General features: G+C 42.8%; 1 protein-coding gene across 2 annotated transcripts in view; it reads left to right on the top strand.

The window, feature by feature from the left end:
• The first annotated feature begins 1,391 nt into the window (after positions 1–1,391).
• The window catches only part of BBS2 (Bardet-Biedl syndrome 2), a 43,964-nt gene continuing 20,926 nt past the window's right edge, over positions 1,392–24,429 (top strand). Inside the window, exons 1-9 of one of the 2 annotated variants that reach the window (XM_087971679.1) lie at positions 1,392–1,847; positions 3,452–3,679; positions 8,102–8,227; positions 9,547–9,609; positions 11,346–11,423; positions 19,763–19,867; positions 21,443–21,529; positions 21,943–22,078; positions 24,063–24,202. In XM_087971679.1, the coding sequence (XP_087827805.1) occupies positions 1,527–1,847; positions 3,452–3,679; positions 8,102–8,227; positions 9,547–9,609; positions 11,346–11,423; positions 19,763–19,867; positions 21,443–21,529; positions 21,943–22,078; positions 24,063–24,202 (1,284 nt within the window). In that variant the 5' untranslated portion in view covers positions 1,392–1,526. The remainder of the gene's footprint in view (positions 1,848–3,451; positions 3,680–8,101; positions 8,228–9,546; positions 9,610–11,345; positions 11,424–19,762; positions 19,868–21,442; positions 21,530–21,942; positions 22,079–24,062; positions 24,203–24,429) is intronic. The other variant, XM_087971680.1, reaches the window with a different exon arrangement.

A 24,429-nucleotide genomic window follows, 5' to 3' on the forward strand; every position in this document is an offset into this window, starting at 1 on the left:
GTCCAGAGAAAGATGCACCTAAATTACAATATGTAATAATAGTAATTTGTATTATGGTTACAAGCCTGTGTTTATATGTTTGACTACAAAAAGGCATTTTTTTTGGAAGAGGAATGGAATATCTTATCACTTTGGGAGGGAAGGAACCCTTGAAGGTATATTTCCTGTAGGAATTGTTGTACAGTAGTAGAACAAGAAATGTGACTATACCAAAGCTAGTGAAACTAGCAGTTGTGTTGTTTGGTTTCCTGTGAAATCTCTTATCATCTGGGAAAAGAAAAGATGACGAAGAGGCTTTTCTAAAAGGAATCAAACTAAAATAAGTTTGAGGTACCCATCCCCAGAATCTTTACTTATTGATGATGCTGGGTGGGGCTGCTGAGTTGCGGTTCAAAAGCATTTGATAATGGGTCCTGTATTTTTTGTGGGGGTGACATACAATTGTACTTTTTATTGTCTCATGCCCAGATTCACCTTCAGTGAGATGGGAGGCGATAGAAATTTGGTCAACAAATAAATAATTCCTTTTTTCTCCTCTCTAGAGCATTGTTTCTCAATCATGGCAATTTTAAGATATGTGGACTTCCAACTCCCAGAATTCCCCAACCAACGTGGCTGGCAAAAGACTTCTGGGAATCTAGGCTGCTCTCAGATGTCTAGTGAATTCTGTGAGTTGAAGTCCACACATCTTAAAATACCCAAGTCTGAGAAACATTGCACCAGAGGCTGTTTATCAAAAGAAAACAATCTTGGTGTAGGGTTAGCCTTCAGCTTTAGGATTTCATGTGATTTCCCATCACCCTGATGCTGCTATTCTCATCTGCTGAATCTTTTGATACCCTTGAGTTGCATGTAAGTATGCCAATAGTACAGCTTTTGAAAGTAACCTGTCAGGATTGGCCATGTTTGCTTTTCTTAATCTGTTTTACAGCCCTTCCATCCAAGCATCCTGTAAACTCTAAATCAGAGCTAGTTGAATCCGATGGAGGGGTGTCCTGGAGGTCCTCAGGCATGCAATATCACACTTTTCTGGGCAGCAGCACAAAAATAGTTTATTTATTATCTTCTGGGAAATAGCACCGTAGACTCGTAGGATTTCCTGGTGGTGCTCCATCCGAGCCCAAACCAGATCTAGCCCTGCTCAGCAATTTCAAACTCAGCTGCAGGGCAGCACAAACTCTGCTGAGGACAGCACAGATGCTCTGTCTTGGCACTGCAATAGGTGCATGCATAGAGTGGTTAGCCCTCCTTTTTGAGCAGGATTTCTGTGTGGCCTCCCATCCCAGCAGCCCCTCGCCAATCACGAGGTTGCTCCCTGCAGAGAAAGCAACCTCAATCGGTGCTTTCCAAAACACAGAATCCAAACCAGGCCCAACTAACGTCCCTGCCCTAGGAATCCTGAACTCTTTTAATATGGAAGGGCAGAAGAGGCTGAATCCACCTCCATCTTCCCTTGGCTCCGATGCGGGCGCCGCCCTGGCCACTCCCGGACTACAACTCCCATCCTCCTCGGCCGGCTGGGGGTAATGGGAGTAGTATTTCGGGAGGAGAAAGGCGGCGGCGGGGAGGTTTTATTACTTCAGCGCCCGCGGGAGAGGCTGCTTTCCTCCGCCTCTTCCTCGCAGGCCCAGCTTGCGGCCTGCTGCGGTTTCCATAGCAACGGATCCTTCCCTCGCTTCGCGGGCCGCCCGGAGAGGCCCAGGCCGGCCTCCGAAGACTCTGCTACCGCCATGCTCGTGCCGGTCTTCAGCCTGAAGCTCAACCACAAAATCCTGCCCCGCTGCGTGGCGCTGGGAAGGTACGACGGGACCCACCCGTGCCTGACAGCGGCCACGCAAGCCGGCAAGGTAGCCTGACTCTTCCCGGGGACCTGGAGCGCATGGGAGGGGGAGTCCCCGGCCTTGGACGGCCGCCCTCCGCCCCACTTTGCAGCCCAGCCGACGCTTCCTGGGCGTGTCGAGCTGGGGGGGGGGGGTCAATTTTATGTCGGTAGTAATTCCCCCGCCTGTGTTTGTATTGACCTATTTATTCCTGACTCGATAAATATAAATCCTAGGTTTATGCAGATTACAGTGCACATTTTATAAAATACATATTTGCATTTTATAATTTGCACGCCAAAACTATCAGATACAAAGACAGATTCTTCCCACCCCCCCACCTCCCCAAATGCTGTCATTGTGTTAATCTACTAATTCCCACAACACGGTCTGTGCCCTGGGGTGTCAAACCATCTAGTAGGACTGTTATTACTTACTATCCTTCTTATCTGTCCTATTATCTATTTCCTTAGATTCTTAATGACTATCACTTCTTGTATCTCATGATTTATGTTGATTGCTTTTATTTAGTATCCTATTATGATATCTGTTGATTGCTTTAGTATCCTATGACTGTCACTGAGTGTTGAATCTGTGATTTACGATGGTTGTATTTTATGATTATGATTGTCCCTTGTTGCTTGGACGTACAGTGAGAGCTTATGCACCGGAGACAAATTCCTTGTGTGTGTTCAGTCATACTTGGCCAATGAAGAGTTCTGTTCTATTCTATATTCTATATTCCCATACGCATCCCTAAAATTTATTGGCTGCCCATCTTACTATAGGGTAACTGGGTGGTTTACAGTTACATATACAGTGAAAACATAAAAAGTTATGCTCTATTCCTATTCTATAAAATGGATGGGAGATGTGGGATGTAGTCAGCATTCTCCAATTTCAACCAGTTTCAGTTTGATGTATGTATGTATGTATGTATGTATGTATAGAGGGTCAGTGGGCAATGCACCTTCTGACCCTTTTCCATGGATGTGATGCATGCAACATGCATTTGAAAGGGGCAAAGTTTTGATTGGTTGCACCTTCCATTTTGGCCTGTTTCTGGCAGAAGCCTCTGGCCCTCATATTACCTGCGTATTTGTTGCTTATGTTGACAAATGATGATATATGTTATCTATGACAACGGGGACAATCAGTGGATCAGCTTGCCTGCAGAAGTTGTGGATGCTCCATCTCTTGAGATTTTCAAGAAAAGATTGAACAGCCATTTGTCTAGGAAGGTATAGGGTCTTCTGGTTGATCAGGGGTTGAACTAGAAGACCTTCAAGATCCCTTCCAACTCTGCGGAACTGTGTATCTACCATGGAGATGATGCCCTTAGAGATGGACACTATTCCTCAGAGAGAAGTTATCTACTGAATTCTCCTTTGAACTGCTACCAAATCTTTCCCTCCCTGAGGATGAAGCCTATAGTTTCTGGTTGTCCTCCTTCAGAGGACTTCTATCTCTCAAGGGTAAGCAGATTGCTACTCAGACACTATCACCTGGGGATACCCGATATGTAGGAATACATTGGATTGGAGACTGTATTATTTTGGAATTATTGTGACTCGCAGAACTCATAATGAAAGGATTTGTATTGCTGCTAATGCTTTGTTTAATACCAACAGGTTTTTATTCACAATCCTCATGGACGTGGCCAGCACACAAATACAAACCGCTTGGCACTAAGTACCCATGATGCTGATATTTCTTTGCTGAACATCAATGAAGCCGTCAGTTGTTTGACTGCAGGGTTGTTGAACCCTGATCTTGGCTGTGATTCCCTCCTAGTTGGCACGCGGACCAGTTTGTTGGCCTATGATGTACACAACAATGCTGATTTGTTTTATGCTGGGGTGAGTTCATTTTTTGTTTTGTTTTTCCCCAGGATTACACATCAACAGCTGAATTTTTAAATTATTACAGTGCTCGAATACACCATCATTGAATTTTATTTTAAATTTACCTTCTTTCTATTTCACATATTTGTATACGGGGAAAAAAATGATAAACTTTGCAGAAAATGTGGAGGCTTCATAGAGGCTTCCATCACTAATTATTGGTGAAAGGATGTCTGGATGGTGTAATTTAAATCAATGAAATGTTAATACGCTTTCTCTGTCTCGCCCAACATCATCCTGAAATCTTTTCCCCAATGTGGGGACACATTTGTAAACATGGACTTCATTCTTGAAAGCTACCTTCTTAAATGAGAACGCATCTTTACCTCAAAATTCCTCATTGTTCATTATAGGAAAGCAGTAAGTCAAGGGCAAACTAATTCAAAAAAGACATCCAGCATTGTTGGTTGTTCTACTGAAAAACGTCTGAGAAGTTTCAGAATATTGTAGTCTCCTGTAAAGCTAGCTTACATACTCTCTTTCAGAACATATAACTCTCTAGGGTGCTTGGTGCTGTCTGAACTTGATTTTCTGGTTGCAAATGTTTCAATACCCAACTAGGTAATGTCATCAGTGTGAGTATGTTTACTGTAAATATAGTTATCTCTGCCAGCATTGATGTGGGTGTGATTTTCTCCTTGGTAGTTCATTGATTAGGGCATTGTTTTCTGATTGCTTGGTGTTAATTCCAATTTATCTGGGTGTTGGCTCTGATGTATTCAGGTCTTGTTGTTTCCTTCTTTAGATTGTTTTATTATCTTGAATGGTATGTAAATATGATTTATTTATATGTTTTTATTGATAGTTGCCTTGTCTGAATGCCAAGCTTCCAGGAATATCCTAGTGGTTTTGGATTTAGCTTGGTCTGGCAGGGCAAGCCACTATATAGGAACAGAGAGCAAACCCCACAATCACTTGCATTGATAATGTTATCTAGTTAGGTAGTGAGATATCTGGAAGCAGACAACCAAACTCAAATTGCACTGTTCAACTCTGAGCTACACATATTCTCTCCTGTGAAACAAACCTACTTAGCAGGAAATGCAAAGTGGGTCCATCATTTGATCATTGGTTAGATATTATTATGAAATGGCTAAATTCTGTAACTTTAATAAAATAGAATTTGGTATTAGAATTAAAGTCTCTATAATACATGGCCTCTTTGCCTGCTTGGAGATGTCCTATGAATAGCAGGAAACTCCTGGTGAATGGATTTTGGTTCTCTTTTAGCCATGTAAGTAGATTTTTAGGGCTATTGGAGAACTCAGGACTGACACACTATATTACAATGTCTTATAGCTCCATCTACAACATATTTGGAAATATGAGTTTTTCAACACCCTATCCCTCAACTCAGTAATATTCCTCCCCAAACAAAACATGGCAACATATGTAGTTCTCGGCTTACAACAATTCAGTTAATGACCATTCGAAGTTGCAACAGTACTGAAAAAAGTGACTTACGATTGTTTCACACCATTGTAGCATCCCCATGGTTACATGATCAAAATTTGGCTGCTTGGCAACTGGCCTGTACTTATGAAAGTTGCAGTATCCCAGGGTCATATGACCCCCTTTTGCGACTTTCTGACAAAGTCAAAGAGAGAAAGTAAGATTTGTTTAACAGCCGTGTTATTAGCTTAACAATTGCAGTGGTTCCCTTAACAAATGTCTTGTTTAGCGGAAATTTTGGGCTCAATTGGTTGTACGTCAAAGACTATCTGTAGCCGTGTTTTCCACTAGTCTGAATACAGTCGAGAGATCAGAAATGATGCCTGATTTACATAGTGAAAAGTCAATGACAGTTTTCCGCTGTTTTGGGGGGAAGCAGGTACTATTGTTGTTTTCTTGGCTTAAGGAAGTCATCATTTTGGGGGAGGGTGGGTGTTGAAATAGGAAACAACTAACATGCCTCCAAATCCTACAGATTCAGCTTTTATAGGTGGCTAACTATAATCTAGATGTTAATTATTTTCTTTGAAATTGATTATTTCCTTGTTCTATATGAAAGTTTTCTCTGTGTTTGGAGTAACTAGCAATTCATCTTTGAGGTGTATTTATTATATTCAGTATACCCTAATGGGGTATTATTTTACGGGTCAAAATTCGAAGTGAAATGGTACAGTCCCAAGTTTTTAGGATGCATGCTTTATGTCCCTCCAAAAGCGTTCCAAATTATTTTGGTTGGAATCAGGGAAGTTAGAATTCATTTTTGTCTTTTCAATTCATAATATAATGGTACACACCAGCTGGGCTTTAGGCATCATTAGTGGATGACAACTTTAGATCAACGTGGAGTAAGCCACTGGAAGGCTTTTTCCTGCCTTTGTTTTGTGTTTTAGGCTTTGCCTTGCTCAAAGAGTCGTTCAGCATTTGATCCAGGATTGTTTCTTCAAAGGGACAACAGTAATTTTCTAGCCCCTTCTGTGAAAGAAGTTTTATTCTTGCCGATTTCCTCTCCCGTGACAAAATACCGTTTATTTTGACTTGATTAAATGCCTTACCATCAGCCTTGCTAATGGGAAGTTATCAAACTTTTGACCAGTTCTGTAAGATAGTGAAGGTAGAAATGATACGTTTTGGGGGTGTCCCCCCCACCTGCATGCCTATTTTACAATATTTTTCCCTTTTAAAAGAAATCTTCCAGAGTTATATAGAATATTGCATGTTTAACTTTGCAGATCCAAACCTGAGCATTTCCAGGAGCAGAGCTGGTGATTAACTTCCACGCAGAGACTGACTTTGTAAGCGATAAGATATTCACGTAATCCTCAATTTACGATCACAATTGAGCCCAAAATTTCTGTTGCTAAGTGAGACATTTATTAGATGAATTTTGCCCCAATTTACAACCTTTCTTGCCATGGTTGTTAAGTGAATCACTGCAGTTGTTAAGTTAGTTACACATGTTTGTTAAAGGAATCTCCCTTCCTCCTTGACTTTGCTTGTAAGAAGGTCACAAAAGGGATTCACGTGACCCTGGGTGTTATGGTTAGCTGGCTGCAGGTGTGGATGGCTGAAGAGAGCGAGGACTCTGATGAGGGGCCAGGACCATTAGGAAGTGGGCTGCTGCCTTCAGAGATTGTGGGGGCTGGCAGCAGCGATGAGGTTCCCAAGGAGCCTGTGCCAAGGGTGCATGCGTGCAGGGTTGCTTGCAGGAAAGAGCAGCTGCAGCAGCACGGGTGACTCAGGAGTAAGGCTGCAAGGTAATCACCCCTCCTTCAAGAAGATAAAAGCCAGCTGTGAAGCGAATGTTCTTTGCAGGAAGCAAAGACATTTTGAAACTCAGCCTCGTGGACATTACAGTATCTCAAGTTCGTATTTGAAGACTTGTGTTGTGAAATATTTCTTATCTGTTATTCTTGGCAGACTAGCACAGTTTTGGTGAAGCTTGTGCTTATCAAAGTTAATTAGTTTGCAGCAGCCTTTTAACCAGGGATTCGTAAGAATCATTAAAAGGTTTCTGTTCGCTTTGGTTCGTGTTTGTTTTATTGGAAAAGGGTTTGGGTCAGAACACCAGGACACTGCAGCCGTCATAAATATGAATCAGTTGCCAAGTGTCCGAATTTTGATCACGTGACCATAGGGATGCTGCGAGAGTTGCAAGTGTGAAAAACAGTCATAAGTCACTTTCTTTCAGTGCCATTGCAACTTTGAACGGTCACTAAATGAACTGTTGTAACTTGAGGACTACCTGTACTGTGCTAGGTAGAAGGCTTTGGAAAGCTGAATGCGTTTGTTTATTTGCTACACTAATTATGTTGTTATCCATTCCGTTGTGTCTGACTGTTGGCAATTCAATGGGCCGGGTGGTCTCTCCACATCGTCTGATCTTGCACACCTTTTCTGTTCTATGCTCAGGCTGGTGTCAGCTTTGACGGTCTCCAGCCACTTGGTTCTTTGGCGACTTGGTTTCCCCTTCCAAGCATAATTGCTTTCTCCAGTTAATTCCTTTGCATGACATGGCCAAAGTAAGTGAGATGCAGTATCATGACTTTGCTTCCAGTGACATGCCTGGTGTTATGCGCTCCAGTCCTTGTTCGTTGCTCACCTTTGCTGTCCAAGGAAGGCGCAGGCGCCTTCTCCAACACCACAGCTCAAACGAGTCAATTTCCTTCCTGTCTTGCTTTTTTAAGGTCCAACTTTCATGGTGTAGCAAATACACTGTGTTATGTTTTTGCTAAACATAACATCGTATAGCAAAAACGTAGCATAGTGTATTTACTAAACTATATTATGTTTATCTTTAAAAACATTCTCTGAATTGCTCTAGCTCTAGAAATTGTGGAGAAACGTCTGAATGCTCCAGTTTATCTCACATATTTTTCTTGATATCTTTATTTGCAGGTAAATTGATTTCTCTGTTGTTTCCCTCAGGTTCCTGATGGAGCCAACTCCATAGTCGTAGGAACATTGGGAGACATTTCCTCCCCCTTAGCAGTAATTGGCGGGAACTGTTCCTTGCAAGGCTTTAATTATGAAGGGAAAGATCTGTTCTGGACGGTGAGTGTGCATATATTATAGGGTTTTATTTATCTTCCTAACAAAAACTATTATTATTTCCATTTTATAAAGGGAGTGCACTGATCATTTCAAGATTAAACATGGAGTGTTGTGGCTAAAATAACTTGCCAAGGCTTGTGGGATATAGTCAGGCATGATGGAAGGGAAGGTTGCGTCGAGTCTTTTCCTCTCTTGTTTCCCTGAAAATATGACCAACCCTGAAAGTAAGTCCTAGCTTGATTTTTACACGTGTGCCCAAAATAAGCCCTAACCCCAAAATAAGCCCTATTCAAGATCCCACCCACTCCAGAATGGACGGGTAAAAATTAAGCTAGGGTGGGGATTGGGTTGGGGGAGCTTCCCTGCTACTTACCTTTGGACAGTTGTAGCCAGGCCTTGCACACCCCAACACCTGCCTTGCTGGCCCATTTCTTCTGCAGCCAGCAAGGCTGGCAAAGCTTTCCTGAAGGCCTCTGTAGCTGATAAGAAAGCTCTGGATCGATCCGGAGCTCTGTTACCCGTTGCAGAGGCCTTCAGGAAAGCCTTGCCAGCTGCAGAAGAAGAAGTTCCTGAAGGCCTCTGGAGCTGATAACAAAGCTCTGGATCGATCCGGAGCTCTGTTTCCGGCTACAGAGGCTTTCAGGAAAGCCTTGCTGGCCACAGAAGAAGAAGTTCCTGAAGGCCTCTGACAGCGAAAAGGAGGCCGGGGGTGACGCACGCAAGTGAGGTTAGTCAGTGGATGACAATCTCCCAAAATAAGACCTGGTGCCTTTTTTGGCAAAAATAGATATAAGACATTATTTTCGGGAAGACACGGTATCTACTGTATTGCTCCTGATCTTTGGAGCCTTGTGAAGGCCGTTTCCTTAGGAATTTCTCTGCAGAGCAAGGAGATGAGAGAAAAATTATCTGAGACACTTCGAGAGGTTCAGTATTATGTGAGCCACGAGTCTTTTTCTCTGAATGGATGACGTTTTGAAAAGGACACAGATAAAATAATATTTTGCAGAGGTCGTCCTCAACTTACAATCCCAATTGAGCCCAACATTTCTGTTGCTAAATGAAACATTTATTAATCCCACCAACATTGATAAGGCCATTAGAATATATAGTGAGAGCAAACTCCATCCTTTACTAGCGCTGATGATGTTGCCAAGTTTGGTAATGAAATATCTGCAAGAAAGCCACAAAGCTTGGAGTACACCAAAGCTTTTGACGCTGTATGCCAAAATACTTAGCATCTTTTAATTTTTTTCTGATGTTACTTCTCTTTTGTCAGACTAAACTAAGAAATATTTTTTTTAAATATATAATTATAGGTCACTGGTGACAATGTCCACGCTCTAGCCCTCTGTGACTTTGACGGTGATGGGAAAAAAGAGGTATGTTTTTGGCAAGTGGCATGTGCGTGAACTTCCATTCCATTGCACTACTGGCACAGGTAGTCCTTGACTTACGACCACCATTGGGCCCAAGATTTCTGTTGCTAAGTAAGACATTTGCTAAGTGATTTTCGCCCCAATTTACAATCTTTCTTGTCACGCTTGTTAAATGAATCACTGCGGATGGTAAGCTAGTAACATGGTCATTAAGTGAATCTGGCTTCCCCTTTGACTTTGCTTGTCAGAAGGTTGCAAAAGGGGATCCCGTGACCCCAGGGACACGGCAACCGTCATTAATATGAGTCAAGCGCCAGGCGGCTAATTTTGATCACATGACCATGCGGATGTTGCAACAGTGTGAAAAACGGTCACAAATCACATTTCTCGGTGCCCGTTATAACTGTGAACGGTGTGTAAGTTGAGATCTGCCTGTAGTTCATATTGCATTCGTTCATATTTTAGACACTTGAGGGATTACAGTACTGTTGGAATGGTTTGGGGTTGAAGACAAGTTTGAAAACTATAATCACCCATATTGGAGCAGGTGGATTTTTGAAGAAGATCTCAATTAATGCTTTTATATTTTCAACTGAAGAAAATATCCAAGTGTCTAGTCATTAGAAGAAGCTCCCTGAATGGAAACCCACGAGGCCTTCTGAGTTCAGTCCGAGCACACAGCTTCCTTGGCTTCAGCACGTGCACTACATCCCTCTTTGCTTTTTAGAGCTAGCACCAATTCTCTTGGTTCATGTATGTCCCAGGAGACATTCCTTGTCTGGCTAGTTGGGATGACATGCCCTGAGGGCTTTCCCAGCGCAGTCTCCTCCCAAACCAGGAATGCAAGACGATTTGCTGGAAGGGCCATGCGTGTAAGGACAAAGAACTGCTCTCATGTGGCCCCAGGCGAGGGGAGTCGATCCTTTTAATCCCAAACCATATTTTGCATGCCCTAAGTCAGTGTTTCCCAGTCCTGACAACTATAAGGCATGTGGATTTGAACTCCCAGAATTCCCAAGCTAGCATGCTGACTAGGGAATTCTGGGACTCCAAGTCCACACACCTTAAAATTTCAAGAGTTGAGCAATACTGCCCTAACTTATATTTACTCTTGGGATGATGTGCAGCTTAGTGATTAAAACTGAAGTTTGATCTAGGATATACTTCAGCAATAATTGTAGGACTTGAAAAATAGGTCAACCAAGACAGTTTTTCCTGGTTCCTTACATCATAAATTGGACTGTTCATCTAATCAGGAGATAACTCCCTGATCTTATCTACAGCACTTTCTAGAATACAGTATGTCTGTGGAGATTCTCAGTCATGCAGGTCTTAGTTGTCCCAAATATGTTTTTTCAAGAGGCAATTGTTTTTTCTTGAAGATGTTTCAGCTCCTGAACTGAAGAAGTTTCTTGGATGAGAAGTGAAATGTCTTCAAGGAAAAATCAGTTGCCTCTTGAAAAAGCCCCTTCGGGATTTTCTAGAATATATTTTAGTATGCTGCATTGAAGCTATGAGTTGGTCAGCCTTCCTGCGCTGATGCTCTCAAATGTTTTTGGCTTCAACTGCCATCATTCCTAACCATAAACCACTGAGATGTCTAGAAATCAACAAGCCAGATCATGTTAATATTTCTCCTGTTTTGGCAGCTAGAAGAGCAAATTAATGGAAATAAAATATGGCCTGTTAAATGCTTCATGGTTTCCCTCTCTCTCTTTTCCCCCCTCTACCCCAAATAGCTTCTCGTTGGATCTGAGGACTTTGATATTAGGGTTTTTAAAGAAGATGAGATTGTGGCAGAAATGTCTGAGACTGAGGTAAGTGGGGAGAAATTAAACACTAAAATTATGTGATTATTCAGTTTAGTGTGATTCAATTTAGATAGAAAGATTGGAGACATACTGTATAAAGTTTTGGAACCCTTTTGACCATAAAACAGTCTTTAAATAGATGAAAACCACATTTTATCCCTCAGCATATTCGAAAGTTTCCTCTAGGCCTGTAATGCTTTTTTCCTGGTAGCTGAACTCCTTTTAACAGGTTAATGGAAATTGGATGTGAATCAAATAATTTCATTCAATAACAAATGAAAGACTTGGAAAGTGGATTCAGGAGAAAGAGATAATAGTGGCAGCAGTAATTTATTATTATTATTATTATTATTATTATACACTGGAGTGCGATGTCGCCTTTTCCAGAAGATTCTGTGTCTTCCTTCAGTCCGTTAAGGCTCATTCAAGAGGAAATCTGAAACAGGAATAGAGATAATCCTCAATTTATAATGATTCATTTAGTGACTGCTCAAAGTTACAACGGCACTGGAAAAAAATGACTTAATGACCATTTTTCACAGGATCGCTGTAGCATCCCCATAGTCACATGATCAAAATTCAGACGCTTGGAAACTGTCTCGTATTTATGACGGTTGCAGTGTTTCGGAGTCACATGATCCTCCTTTTATGACCTGACAAGCAAAATCAAAGGGGAAGCTAGATTCACTTAATAACCATGTGACTAACATAACCATTGCAGGGATTTACTTAATAACTGTGGCAAAAAAGGTCTTAAAATGAGGCAAAGTTCACCTAACCACTGTTTCACTTAGCAACAGAAATTTTGGGCTCAATTATGGGTGTACCTCAAGGACTACCCATCGCTTTAGTTTTACAGGGGAAACAGATAAAAACTTCAAACTGAGGAGAGTAAAATTCAGGGTGAAAAATGTCCAGAGTTTGCTTTCTTTGTTATGTCAACTAAGGGAATATAAAAATGGTTGTTCTAGGAGGAACAAAATGGTTGTCCTTGTTTTAGTGATGAGTCATTATTAATATTTAGATTTACCACAGTCGACCACTCTAGTGGACTCTGGGCTGCTTACAAAATCTAATGAATAATTGCAAGTATTAAAAATATAAATAAGGTCGTCCAGACTAAAAGCTACATTAAAACTGAGCAGCACAGCACCCCCTCCTCGAGGCATTAACCCCAAGCCTGGGACCAAAGCCAGGCTAGCTTAGAGGTATTAGAGGTAACACAGCCCCTGGGTTTGCCACAGCTGTCTCAGTGCCCTTCAAGTTTGGTGTGCAAGGAAGGTGTTGACCAGAGATGTGAACTACAAGTCCAGAAGGTAAAGCTTATTAGGGCATGCCCCCAAGTCACAAAGATTGAGAATTAGTTCCTTACCCAAGACGTGCCACTCTGAAATATCTTGTTTCATTAATGCAAAGACACCATTGGGTCAAAAATGAAGAATAGGGCACCACTGTGTTAAATGTCCTTCTTTGGTGACAGAAACCAAGATCATTTCTAAGATGATATAATGCAGAAAACCCTCACATCAAGAGCTGCCCAAACCCTTCCCTTCCCATCATCCCATCGGTCTTTTTCTCATTCACTTTTCCTCCAGTTCTCTATCCCTGCCTTGTAGAGTCCCTTCTTTGTCTTTTGCCATGCGAAATGATTGATGTCCTTGCTTGTTCACTGCCTCCCCTAAACCGTGCCTTGCGGAGAGGCCCTCACAGGAGGATGGATAGACTCCACTGTCTTCCTCACTTTCCCTCTTTCCTCCATCTTTAGACCACCCAAATCTCCTGCCACCTCTTGCCAGGCAGCATTCTTAGCATCTGCAAAAGGAAACATCTTGGCGACCACCAGTTGGAGAAACTCTGGTTTAGAATGACAGAGTTCAGTATTTTGGGAGTTGAGGGCTACACTAGATTTTCCAGAGCAAGATGGGAAGCATACTCCAAAGAGAGGCAGGGCCAGGTCAACCATTAATTCAGATTTAACTGAAATGCATTTAAATTTAATTAAAACTAATTGAGATGAATTATGACTGCCGGTGTGATTATTCATTTCCTTTGTTTGTGGCATTCAGATTTAGTTTGATAGCTACTTCAGAGGGCCTTGTGAGGGCTGCACTAAGGGCTTTTAAGGGCTATGTATAACCTGGGGCTCCAGGGCTCCAGGTTGGGCATCCTAGGTTTAGGAACACAAACAGGTATTTGTATTCTGCAGGCTTATTCAGTCAGACAGTGCTGTAGCAACACAACATGCTATTCCTCAGACTTAAGTTGCTGCCAGAAAAGCCAATGCAGTAGTTTCAAGATCATGTGAAGTGTTAGTCCCACTGGGTAGACCACACTTGAAATACTGTGTCCAGTTTTGGTCACCACGGTATGTTGAGATTCTAGAAAGAGTGCAGAGAAGAGCAACAAAGATATTAAAGGGTTTGGAGGCTAATGATGAAGGATTAGGGGACTGGACGTTAAACCATATGATGAACAGTTAAGGGAACTAGCTACGTTTAGCTTAATGAAGAGAAGGACTAGGGATGACAAGTACTAGGCCTTCTAGTACTTGAGGAGCTATCACAGAGAAGAGGAAGTTAACCGACTCTCCAAAGCACCTGAGGGCAAGGCAAAAAGTAAAGGATGGAAGCTTATCAAGGAGGGATCCAACCTAGAACTAAGGAGACATTTCCTGACAAGGAGAGCAATTAATCAGTGGAACAGGTTGCCTCTAAAGGTTGTAGGTGCTCCATCACTGGAGGTTTTCAGAAGAGATTGGACAATCATTTGCCTGGAATGAATAGCATCCCCTGTTTGAGCAAGGGGTTGAACTAGACCTCCAAGGCCCCTTCCAATTCTGTTCTGTATTCTAATATAATGCAGAGAGAGAGAGGGAGAGGGAGAGAAAGAGAGAGAGAGAGAGAGCACTTGCAAGGCAGCTCTTACTGTAATGACAAAGGAATTTAAACAGTTCTGATTCTGCCGCAAACTACTTAGAATGAAGTGGTGGGCCTTATGTGATTCAAGAAGTCTGCTGTGGGGGAAAGTCTGCTTTTGGAAGTGGGATAAAATATTTTAACCCCAAAGCAACTTTAAAAACAGTTGGGAATGTTCCAAGAGATAACATCGCTATATCGTGGTGGGGAAAACATGTCCTAATTTCTACCCAGTGTAACGGGTTAGTAACAATGACCGTTTGGGCAAGCAGAAAGCCAAATGCTGAAGAGGCTCTGAAAGAAGTCTTGAATTCCTCGTCTGTAGGCCTGGGCTGGAGAAGGGCCAGATGGCTTCTGCCCAGCGTCCTTGGCAGGGTAGAAGGCTCCATTATTTATTCATTTCCATTTTATAGACCAGCCTGTACCAATATAATTGTACAAATTACATGCAAAAATCTAAAAAGCATATATTATGAAAATAAAACTGTAGAGTCTACAGCAAAAAGGAATCCTGATGTAATATATCTCAAGAGTACTAAATATGTAGGGAAAAAATGGGAAACAAAACTTTCTGTTTAGCGTTGGAAGGAACATAACAGGGGCCGATGAGTTTCTTTGAGCTGCAATCAAAAGGCCTGTTCTTGGTCTCTTGGACCTTTTGGGGAAAGGCAAAGGCCCCCAAGAAATAGGAATGGGATCTGGAGACATGTTTACGTCTGTACAAGGAAAACAGGCAGCCTTAAAAATGAAATAGGTAGTCCTCAACATACAGCTATTTGTTCAGTGACCATTCAAAGTTACAAGGGTACTGGAAAAAAAAAGTGAATTATGCTTGGGATGTTTGGCAACCGGTGTGTATTTATCATGGTTGCAACATCCCAACATCATGTGATCGCCATTGGGACTTTCTCAGTCAGCTTCTAAATAAGCAAAATAAGTGGGGAAGCTGGATTTACTTAACAACAGTGTGAGTCACTTAACAACTTTAGTGATTCACTTAACAACTGTGGCAAAAAAAAAGGTTGTAAAATCAGGCACCACAAACTTAACCACTGCCTTCCTTAGCAAAGAAAGTTCTGGCCCCAATTGTGGTTGTAAGCTGAGGACTACTTTTACTCCCATGAGCTGGTAAAACATAAATTTTACAGAATTTCTATCTCGGATTGGAGAATTTTCCCAGACTATCTTCACGGGCATCCTTTGCAATTCACCGTAGCAATCCAAGTGAGAAGTGATCCGAATGTGGAGAGCTGCAGCTCCTCCTCTAGGTAGGATCGCAGTTGCTAACTTAGTCTAATGTAATTAGATGCTGGGAGCCTCAAATTGTTAACCTGGGTGGAGTGAGAGGCACTAGCTTTCCATCTGTGAGACACACACCACCCGCAGAGTCCCAGGTTCGTGGATTTTTCTTACGCAAGCTGTTATCTACAGTCACTTACTGCAAAGAAATTGTATTCCCCCCCCCTCTCCCCTGTCTCTTCTGTCTCTATGTGCGTGTCTTTCTTTCTCCCTTTTTCTAGCTCTCTGCCTCTCAATCTTTCTGTCTCTGCAAATGCCATTTCCCAAGGTGACTTAAGACTGTCTGCTCCAAGACCAAGGAAAATAGATGGAGAATCAGTTTTATCTAACATTATATAGGGGAGCACAATGGATCAGCTGTTAATGACACTGAGCTTGTAACAGCTTTCCAGCTGACAGCCCTGGATCAAAACCCGGGCGCAGCGCGACGGTAAGCTTGCCCCAGTTCCTGCCCACCTGAGCAGTTCAAAAGCATGCAAATGCAGGTAGATAAATACGTACCACTTCGGTGGGAAGGTAACAGCGTTCTGTGCATATAGTCATGCTGGCCACTTAACCAGGGAAATGGGTTTAGACAACGCTGGCTGCCTCAGCTAAGAAACAGAAATGAACATCACCCCTAGAATTGAACATGACTGGACAGGGGAAACCATTATCTTTAACATTGTTTAGAGTTCAGTTCAGGGTTCATAGATGTGCTAAGTCCTCAGTGCCATGCAAAAGTGGGATAAGACAGACTTCCTGGGCAGGTTTTTTTTTTGCAGAACTCTGCTTCAAATAGCTGCCTTGGATTACAGCACCCATCATCCTCACTCACTTGGTCAAGGGTGTTTATGTGACAAAGCTAATCAGAAACAGGAGGGGTGCATGTAATTTTTGGCATCCATATGCTCTAATCATAGCCTCCTATATTTTCCTTTTTTCATGAAGTATTCAGGTTTCTGGAAATGTTGGCAGGGTACTTGGTGACTTATTTAACCCAGTGTGCGAATAGGAAATGAGGTTGTGTCTCTGTTTGAACATTGTCTGCAGAGATGACCTGCAGAAGAGCAAAAAAGGGAAAAAAAACATGGGGTAGTTGGTGTTCTCTGAGCTTGGTGGTTTTCTTGCAGATGTTTCATTACCAAGCTAGCTAACACCCTCAGTGGACTAGGTAACATCACTGATGATGTTATGTAGCTTGGCAATGAAACATCTGCAAGAAAACTACCAAGCTCAGAGAACACCAACACCTCCAGAGTCCTTCTCCTCCTCCTCTCTGCAAACTCCACTCCCTTCTAGAATTGATGATGTTACCTAGCTGGGTCATGAAATGTCTGCAAGAAAACCAAGAGAACACCAATGACCCCACTGAGCTACAAATATTCTCTTTTAAAGAAGGACACCCTACTAAAAGCTTTCCCACCTGAAAGTATGACCCACAGACATATTTTGTAGGCAAGTAAAAGGGCTTCTACTAACTTGACAATTTGGAGATGTTATGGGCCTTCAACTCCTGGAGTTACCAGCTTTGGATGTCACTGAAATAGAGAACAAACATTGTCCATGGATGGAATTTTGGCTTTAAACACACCAAGATAGAAATGGGTTCCCCCCCTTTTTTTTTTGGGGGGGGGGGAGAATAATTTGGTGCTGTTGTTAACATTTAATTATAACATGGAATGTCATTCCTGCTCCAACAAGCTCTCCAGCCAATTTGCCAGTGGGGGAAAAAAAAATCTGTTTTGGGGAGGTGTTACCTCTGTTTCTTTTATTGATTGCAGTCTTAGTTTGTTTAGTAATTTTTGTAACGTTCGTTCTTACATCTTAAGATCACAGGGCTTGGCACAAGTGGTTTATTTTGCTTTTTATTGGTGTTCGGCGATCCACCCATGAGTGCTCGTGCAAAACATATATTCCCAAGAGACACAAATTAAACAATACTGAGGCTAGGAATTCATTCCAAATATCAGATCTAAATAGTGTTTGCAGTCTTTCTCAATAATCTACCTGGTGACCCCCCCAACGTAGATCTGTAATATATTTTAGGACACAAAAGTTTATTTGTTTTTAAACAGTTGAGAATCTGGGCGGTTTCGTTTCAAAGCCAGGAGATCAAGATTAGCCTTTTTATACTTCTTATAAAGAAAAAGGTTGCTTGCATTATAGACCGGCTTACAACCACAATTGAGTCCAAAATTTCTGTTATTAAGTGAGACTTTTGTTAAGTGAGTTTTGCCCCCTTGTATGACCTTCCTTGCCACCATTGTTAAGTGAATCCCTGTAGTTGTTAAGTAACGCAGTTGTTACACGAATCTGCCCAGTGGTGGGATTCAAAAAAATTTACTACCGGTTCTGTGGGCATGGCTTGGTGGGCGTGGCAGGGGAAGGATACCTGCAAAATCCCCATTCCCTCCCTACCCCACTAACCTGCTTTCCAGCTCTGTTCTCCTGTGCAGGACAAGCAAAGAAGACCCAGACAATTAGCTGGAACTCAATGGGAGGCAGAGAAGAGATGGGGTTGGCGGGGCCAGTCAGAGGTGGGATTGGCCGGTTCTCTGAACTGCTCAAAATTTCCGCTTCTGGTTCTCCAGAACTGGTCAGAACCTGCTGAATAACCACCTCTGAAATCTGCCTTTCCCCATTGACTTTGCATGTCAGAAGGTCACAGAAGTGATCACATGACCCCGGGACACTGCAACCGTCATAAATACATGCCAGTTGCCAAGCGCCTGAATTTTTTTATCACATGACCATAGAGATGCTGAAAAGGGTTACAAGTGTGAAAAAGAGTCATAAGCAGGGGTAGCATTCAGCCGGTTCGGGACGGTTCAGGAGAACCGGATGTTAAAATTTACATCTGGTTCGCCGAACCGGTAGTTGAACCAACTGGCTGGTCCTGCCCACCCCTCCCCTGCCCTCCCCTCCCCTCCCAGGAGTCTCCATATGGCCCATTTTGGGTGGAGGTAAGTGCAGGGTCTGCGCGGTGGATGAAAAACGGCCTTCCCAGAAATTCCGGAAGTCTGGAAACGGGCCTGTTTCCCGGCTTCTGGAGGTCCTCCAGAGCCTGGGGAGGCTGTTTCCGCCCTCCCAGAGGCCCGAGGGAAGCCTCTGGACTCTGGGGAAGGTGAACAACGCCCCTCCCGGAAGGTCCGGTAGGCCACGCACACCATGGCCACACCCACCCACCATCTGGGCCGAGAACCAGTTATTGGGATTTTTGAATCCCATCCCTGCTCATAAGTCCCTTTTTTCAGTGCCTTGTAACTTTGAACAGTCTCTAAATGAATTGCTGTATCTTGAGGATTACTCGCATTGTATTTTCTTTCCAGAAGGATCACACAGCTCGGAAGCCGTAGAGTTGGGTGTTGTTGTTTGTTTTTTTGAAAATGAAAACAGTATTGGTCTAGCAAATGTTGTTGTATGCTCTAGTTAGTAGTGTGATATTACCTGAGAAAAAGCTATGCAGGATTAGGTTTACAACTCTTCATTCCTTTTTGGCCCGGAGAAATTACCCCTCTTCTGGGCTGCCCCTCCTCAGCTGCTCTCTCCCTTGCATTGGTTCTAGTACAGCAGCTTCAAGCTAATTTGAAATGTGGAAGAAAAACTTCGGCTGCTTCCAGATTAAGGGCTTTTAGGGCTAACAAAAATGATTAGGGAATATTCTTATTTCCCCAGCCACCTACTCCCTCTTTCCACAGTAAAATCAGACAGGGAAGAAGGCAGTGGGAAAAATGCTTGGTGCATATTAGATGGAAATCATGACATCTGGAGCCCTTGTAAAGTTTTGTGAACGATGTCAAGCGAATAAAATATGAAATAGACTAAATCACAATGATACATCTCATAGCCTTCCACATCACAGCTGGATTCAGCACTAGCCAAATCTTTTCAGTGCAGGTGTTGGTACTGGAAAGTATTATTGAGTATTATTAAGACTGGGCCCTTGCCAAACCAGGCCTATTTAAATGGGCAACTTATAACTGCCAATTTCAAAATGCCATGGCAGCAACGGTAATTGTCAATGTCAAAATGCCATGAAACTGCCAATATCAGTCTGATTTAGCCGAAGGCAGTTTTATTCCATAGAAATAGTTGGCTTAATTATTTAGTTCAGCAACAGCTGTTAACCTTTCTTTCTTCGTTTCCCAGATCATCACTGCCCTAACCGCGATGAGCCCCACTCGTTTCGGCTACGCACTTGCTAATGGCACGGTGGGCATTTATAACCAGGCAGCACGATACTGGAGAATTAAAGTTAGTATGATCAAATTGGAGACTTCAGAACAGCTGGAATGTCCAGCACCAAGAAATGTATATTTGACTTTGCTGGGAGTCTACAGAGGAAGTCCAAAAGGTCCGGATGGCAAGTCACCACCATGGAATTGAACTCCCTTCCTGTCTTTTTATGTGCATCAAGGGCTTTCATCCTGTGGTTGTCTTCTTTTTAGTATTGCCACGACAGGGATGTTCTTCTCCTTTTTTCCTTTCCTTCTCCCACTCCACCACCTCCTCTTCCATTCAGTTTGGACACTGTCCAGTTCTGATTGGGTGATGTAAACAAACACAAAAGGACTCACTGGAGAAGAGCCGAATGCTGGGAAAGATTGAGGGCAATAGAAGGGGATGATAGAGAATGAGGTGGCTGGATGGAGTCACCGAAGCAGTTGGTGTGAGCTTAAATAGACTCCGGAAGATGGTAGAGGACAAGGAAGGCTTGGAGGAACGTTGTCCATACTTTGCAACTAACAACAACAACAAAACAAACACAGAGGCCTAGAATGTATGAGTTGGGAATGATTTTTTAGTTCATCTGTTACAACATTTTTATTCAAGGTTTAACATTAATCAGGCATTCAGTGTGATGCAGAGGTAGCCCCATGCTGTTTAACTGATTTGGTTAAGTCTGCTGGATAAACCTGTCAAGTGGCATATAACCACTTCTCAGTGCTGATTTCAAAGCACTGTAAATGTCAAGTGCAGGAAAACAGGAGTCCAGACGGTTCAAATTAATATATAGGTTGAATTGTATGCTAAAGCTCTCTATAAAAATCTGAACTACTAACAGTCAAAACAAATTGGTGGTAGATAAGAGTCAATGGAATTCAAGGAAGGCCGGACTTAGATCTCTTGTGGGCATGAAGGGACTCAAGTCTGATGACGTGTTTGACCCCTCCCTCAGGCTCAATCTGGTTATCTCCTACAGAAAGGTTTATTAATGCTACCTATACAAAAGAATTTGGTCAATTAACGGTCAAAGCTAAATTGGTGCTAGAGTCATCAGAATTCAGGGGTGGGGGATAGACTTGGATCTCTTGTGGAGACATAATGACTCCAACTTATGACATGTTTAACCTCACCTTCAGGCTCAATCTACTCTTCTAGCCATCGTCTTCTTGTAGGTGAGATTCTAAACTTGCTTTGTTGAGAATGTCAGAATCTTGACAGACACGTAACTGGTAGCTCTAAAGAAGTTGAAGATCCAACTCAAGTGGTGTAGGATATCACTTTGGGACAAAAACTATTCAGAGAAAATAAGTGTCACCTTTTCATATGTCTGAGGTCTTTCATTCTTGCTGCAACTCTGTAGGATAGTTTCAAGGAGTCAAGACAGAATCTAGAGTCAGAGCTGTTTATTATCTTGATTATTCTCCTGTGTTAGTATCTCTAGATGTGTGAAAATGTTAGGGCTAGTACCAAGAAGTATTAATGGATACTTGCGGATGGGTTCATTGGAAGAAGCTTGCTGCCCTATGTACTTTGTGTGAAAGGGACCAATAATGCTGATGAGTACCAAGAAGTGACATGCTCGCTATCCATTTTTCTCCCTAGTCTAAAAATCAGGCGATGTGCATCAGTGCTTTTGATATTAATTCCGATGGCGTCTGTGAATTGATAACTGGCTGGTCCAGTGGGAAGGTAAGTTTAAAGAAGATTGTATTTAACTTTCCTCCCTGCTTCTTTCCTAAAGATTAAACTGTTGGGCTGGTTTAGATTTCTGCTAGCATTGTTGGAATAAATCAATGGCTGCCACCAGAACAAATGGACCCTATTAGGCTGATATGAAGAGGCAGTATTTAGTTTGGCTATTTTCTTAAAATTGCTTTGCCCTTTTTCAGATTGTGTGTGCTTGCAGATCATGGAATAACTGCTATGGAACTAAATATACAGAAGGAAAAAGAAGGATTAGGTTGTGAACTAGGGGTTGTTCTAGATTTCTAACATCTGTTTGACTTAGAAGATTGACATAAAATGTATATTCTTTATTTTTTAAAAATTGATCTTTGGTCTTTCCACCTTTGAATGCTGTCTGGGGAATGTCTGTGTTGCAGATTGACGCACGCAGCGATCGAACAGGGGAAGTCATTTTCAAGGACAACTTTGCTTCTTCCATCGCGGGAATCGTGCAGGGAGATTACAGAATGGATGGAAGTACGCAGTTAATCTGCTGCTCGGTTGATGGGGAAGGTAAAATGCCTTTGCAGATTCAGGGCTCTTTTCATTTATGAGGAGTGGAAACAGTGTGAGTGGCTGCACTAAAGCAGAAAGGTTCTGCTGCCCCGAGAACAAGCCTGATCTTTCAAGCCGTAGCTAAGACAAGGATCTGGTGTGTGTGTGTGTATGAGTGAGAGAGAAAGAGAGAGACCCGGGCTCTACTTTTGGGGGCTACCTCTCCTTCCTCACAGGTCCTGTCTTCCTTCCCAGGGCTGCGTTCCCATGTTCAAGATGCGTGGCGATGGGAGAGCTCGGTGTCTGGTAGCTTTCCTGGTTGCTCTTACCTAAGGGACTTCACTCGGCTCTGAATTCAGATAATGTTGTCTTACTCCATCCCAACCTGCTCAAGTAGGCAAGCCAGAGGTGGTTATTCAGCAGGTTCTGACCAGTTCTGGAGAACCGGTAGCGGGAATTTTGAGTAGTTCGGAGAACTGGCCAATCCCACCTCTGACTGGCCCCACCAACCCCATCTCTTCTCTGCCTCCCATTGAGTCCCAGCTGATTGGCTGGGTCTCCTTTGGTTGCCCTGCACAGGAGAACGGAGCTGGAAAGCAGGTTAGTGGGATGGGGATTTTGCAGTATCCTTCCCCTGCCACGTCCACCATGCCACGCCCACCAATCCATGCCACGCCCACCAAGCCACACCCACAGAACCGGTAGTAATTTTTTTTGAATCCCACCACCGAGGGAAGCATAGGACACCTTACCAAGTTGAGGGTACAGGTAGTCCTTGACTTAATGACCACAACTGAGCCCAAAATTTACATCGCTAAGAGGGACATTTGCTAAGTGAGTTTTGCCCCATGTTACGACCTTTCTGGCTCCAGTTATTAGATGAATCACTGTGTCAACTAAAAAGATACTCCTTTGGTCTTTTTAGCGGCCAGAAAAAGCGAGTGGGGGAAAACAAGGCATTCGTTAAACCCCTAGATCAGGGGTGTCCAACCTTGTCAACTTTAAGACTTGTGGACTTCAACTCCCAGAATTCCTCAGCCAGCAAAGCTGGCTGAGGAATCTGGGAGTTGAAGTCCACAAGTCTTAAAGTTGACAAGGTTGGACACCCTGCCCTAGATAATCACCCCAGCAGCCCAAAGTTGTCAGAGTATGAGAAGGTTATTGGAGAGCATGATGGATGACTCTTGGCTATGGATGTGTCCCATTGGAGAAGTCACATCCAGAGGGTGGGGGGAAGACCAGGGTCAAGGGGGAAATGTATGATGTGATTTAGTCACGGCTGCATCCAGCTAACACCAACATGGCCACTTCTCATAAATCAAGTTTCTTTTCTCGGAGATGCACCTAGAGACTTTTGATTTGAATGGGAGTGGATTTGTTGGAGCTCTGACACACTGCACTTACTAGGTTAGTAACACAGTTGTTAAGCGAATCTGGCTCCCCCATCGTCAGAAGGTCACAAAAGGTGACCCCACATGATCCCAGGACACTGCCGCCGTCATAAATACATGCCAGTCGCCAAGTGTCTGAATGTTGATACTACAGCAGTTGTTAAGTGTGAAAAAGGGTCATTAGTCACATTATCAGTGCCATTGTAACTTTGAAGTCACCAAGCGAATGTTTGCAAGTCAAGGACTACTTGTAATTGACTTGGATTTTGTCTTTTAGTTGGGGTCTTTGAGTTTCTTTGTGTGTGTCGGTGTGTACGATTGTATATTACCTATTAGAAGAGTTTTTGTGGAACTTCAGCAGATGAATAACAAGCAGGAAGTCAAACTGTAAAAAGCCCTTTGATTCTCATCAAACCAATATTTTCCTTGTGTTGGTTTGGATTGGACAGGTTTGTCCTACAAACCTTGATTATTCTGGGCTTAGGCCGGACTAAATATGTGGTCCACTTCTTCTCTCTTATTTATGAACCACTGCTGATCAATGACAGCTTTTCTCCATCAAGAACTTCAAGAGGAAGGTGAAGACACTTGTTGACTTTCTTTTTACACAGTGCGAGGATACCTGCCAGGGACTCAAGAGATGAAAGGAAGACTGATGGACAGGAGTGTGGAGCAAGATCTGATTCGAGGGCTTAGTCAGAAGAAGCAAAACTTGCTCCTTGAGCTACAAAACTATGAAGAAAACTCAAAGGTAATTTACGCAAAGATGGAAAATCTAGAACCGATCTTGGCCTATAGGAGAGCAAGCAACTACAACTTCAGCAGTAAGACGGTAGAACAAGGGTCTTCAAACTTGGCAAGTTTAAGACTTGTGGACTTCAACTCCCAGAATTCCTGAGCTAACATGACTGGAGGAGGAATTCTGGGAGTTGAAGCCCACAAGTCTTCAAGCTGTTGAGTTTGAAGACCCCTGGAAGA

Source organism: Notechis scutatus, chromosome 9 (assembly GCF_049901735.1).
Source record: "Notechis scutatus isolate UNSWTSFEM ecotype Mainland chromosome 9, rNotScu1.2, whole genome shotgun sequence".
Lineage (NCBI taxonomy): Eukaryota > Metazoa > Chordata > Lepidosauria > Squamata > Elapidae > Notechis > Notechis scutatus.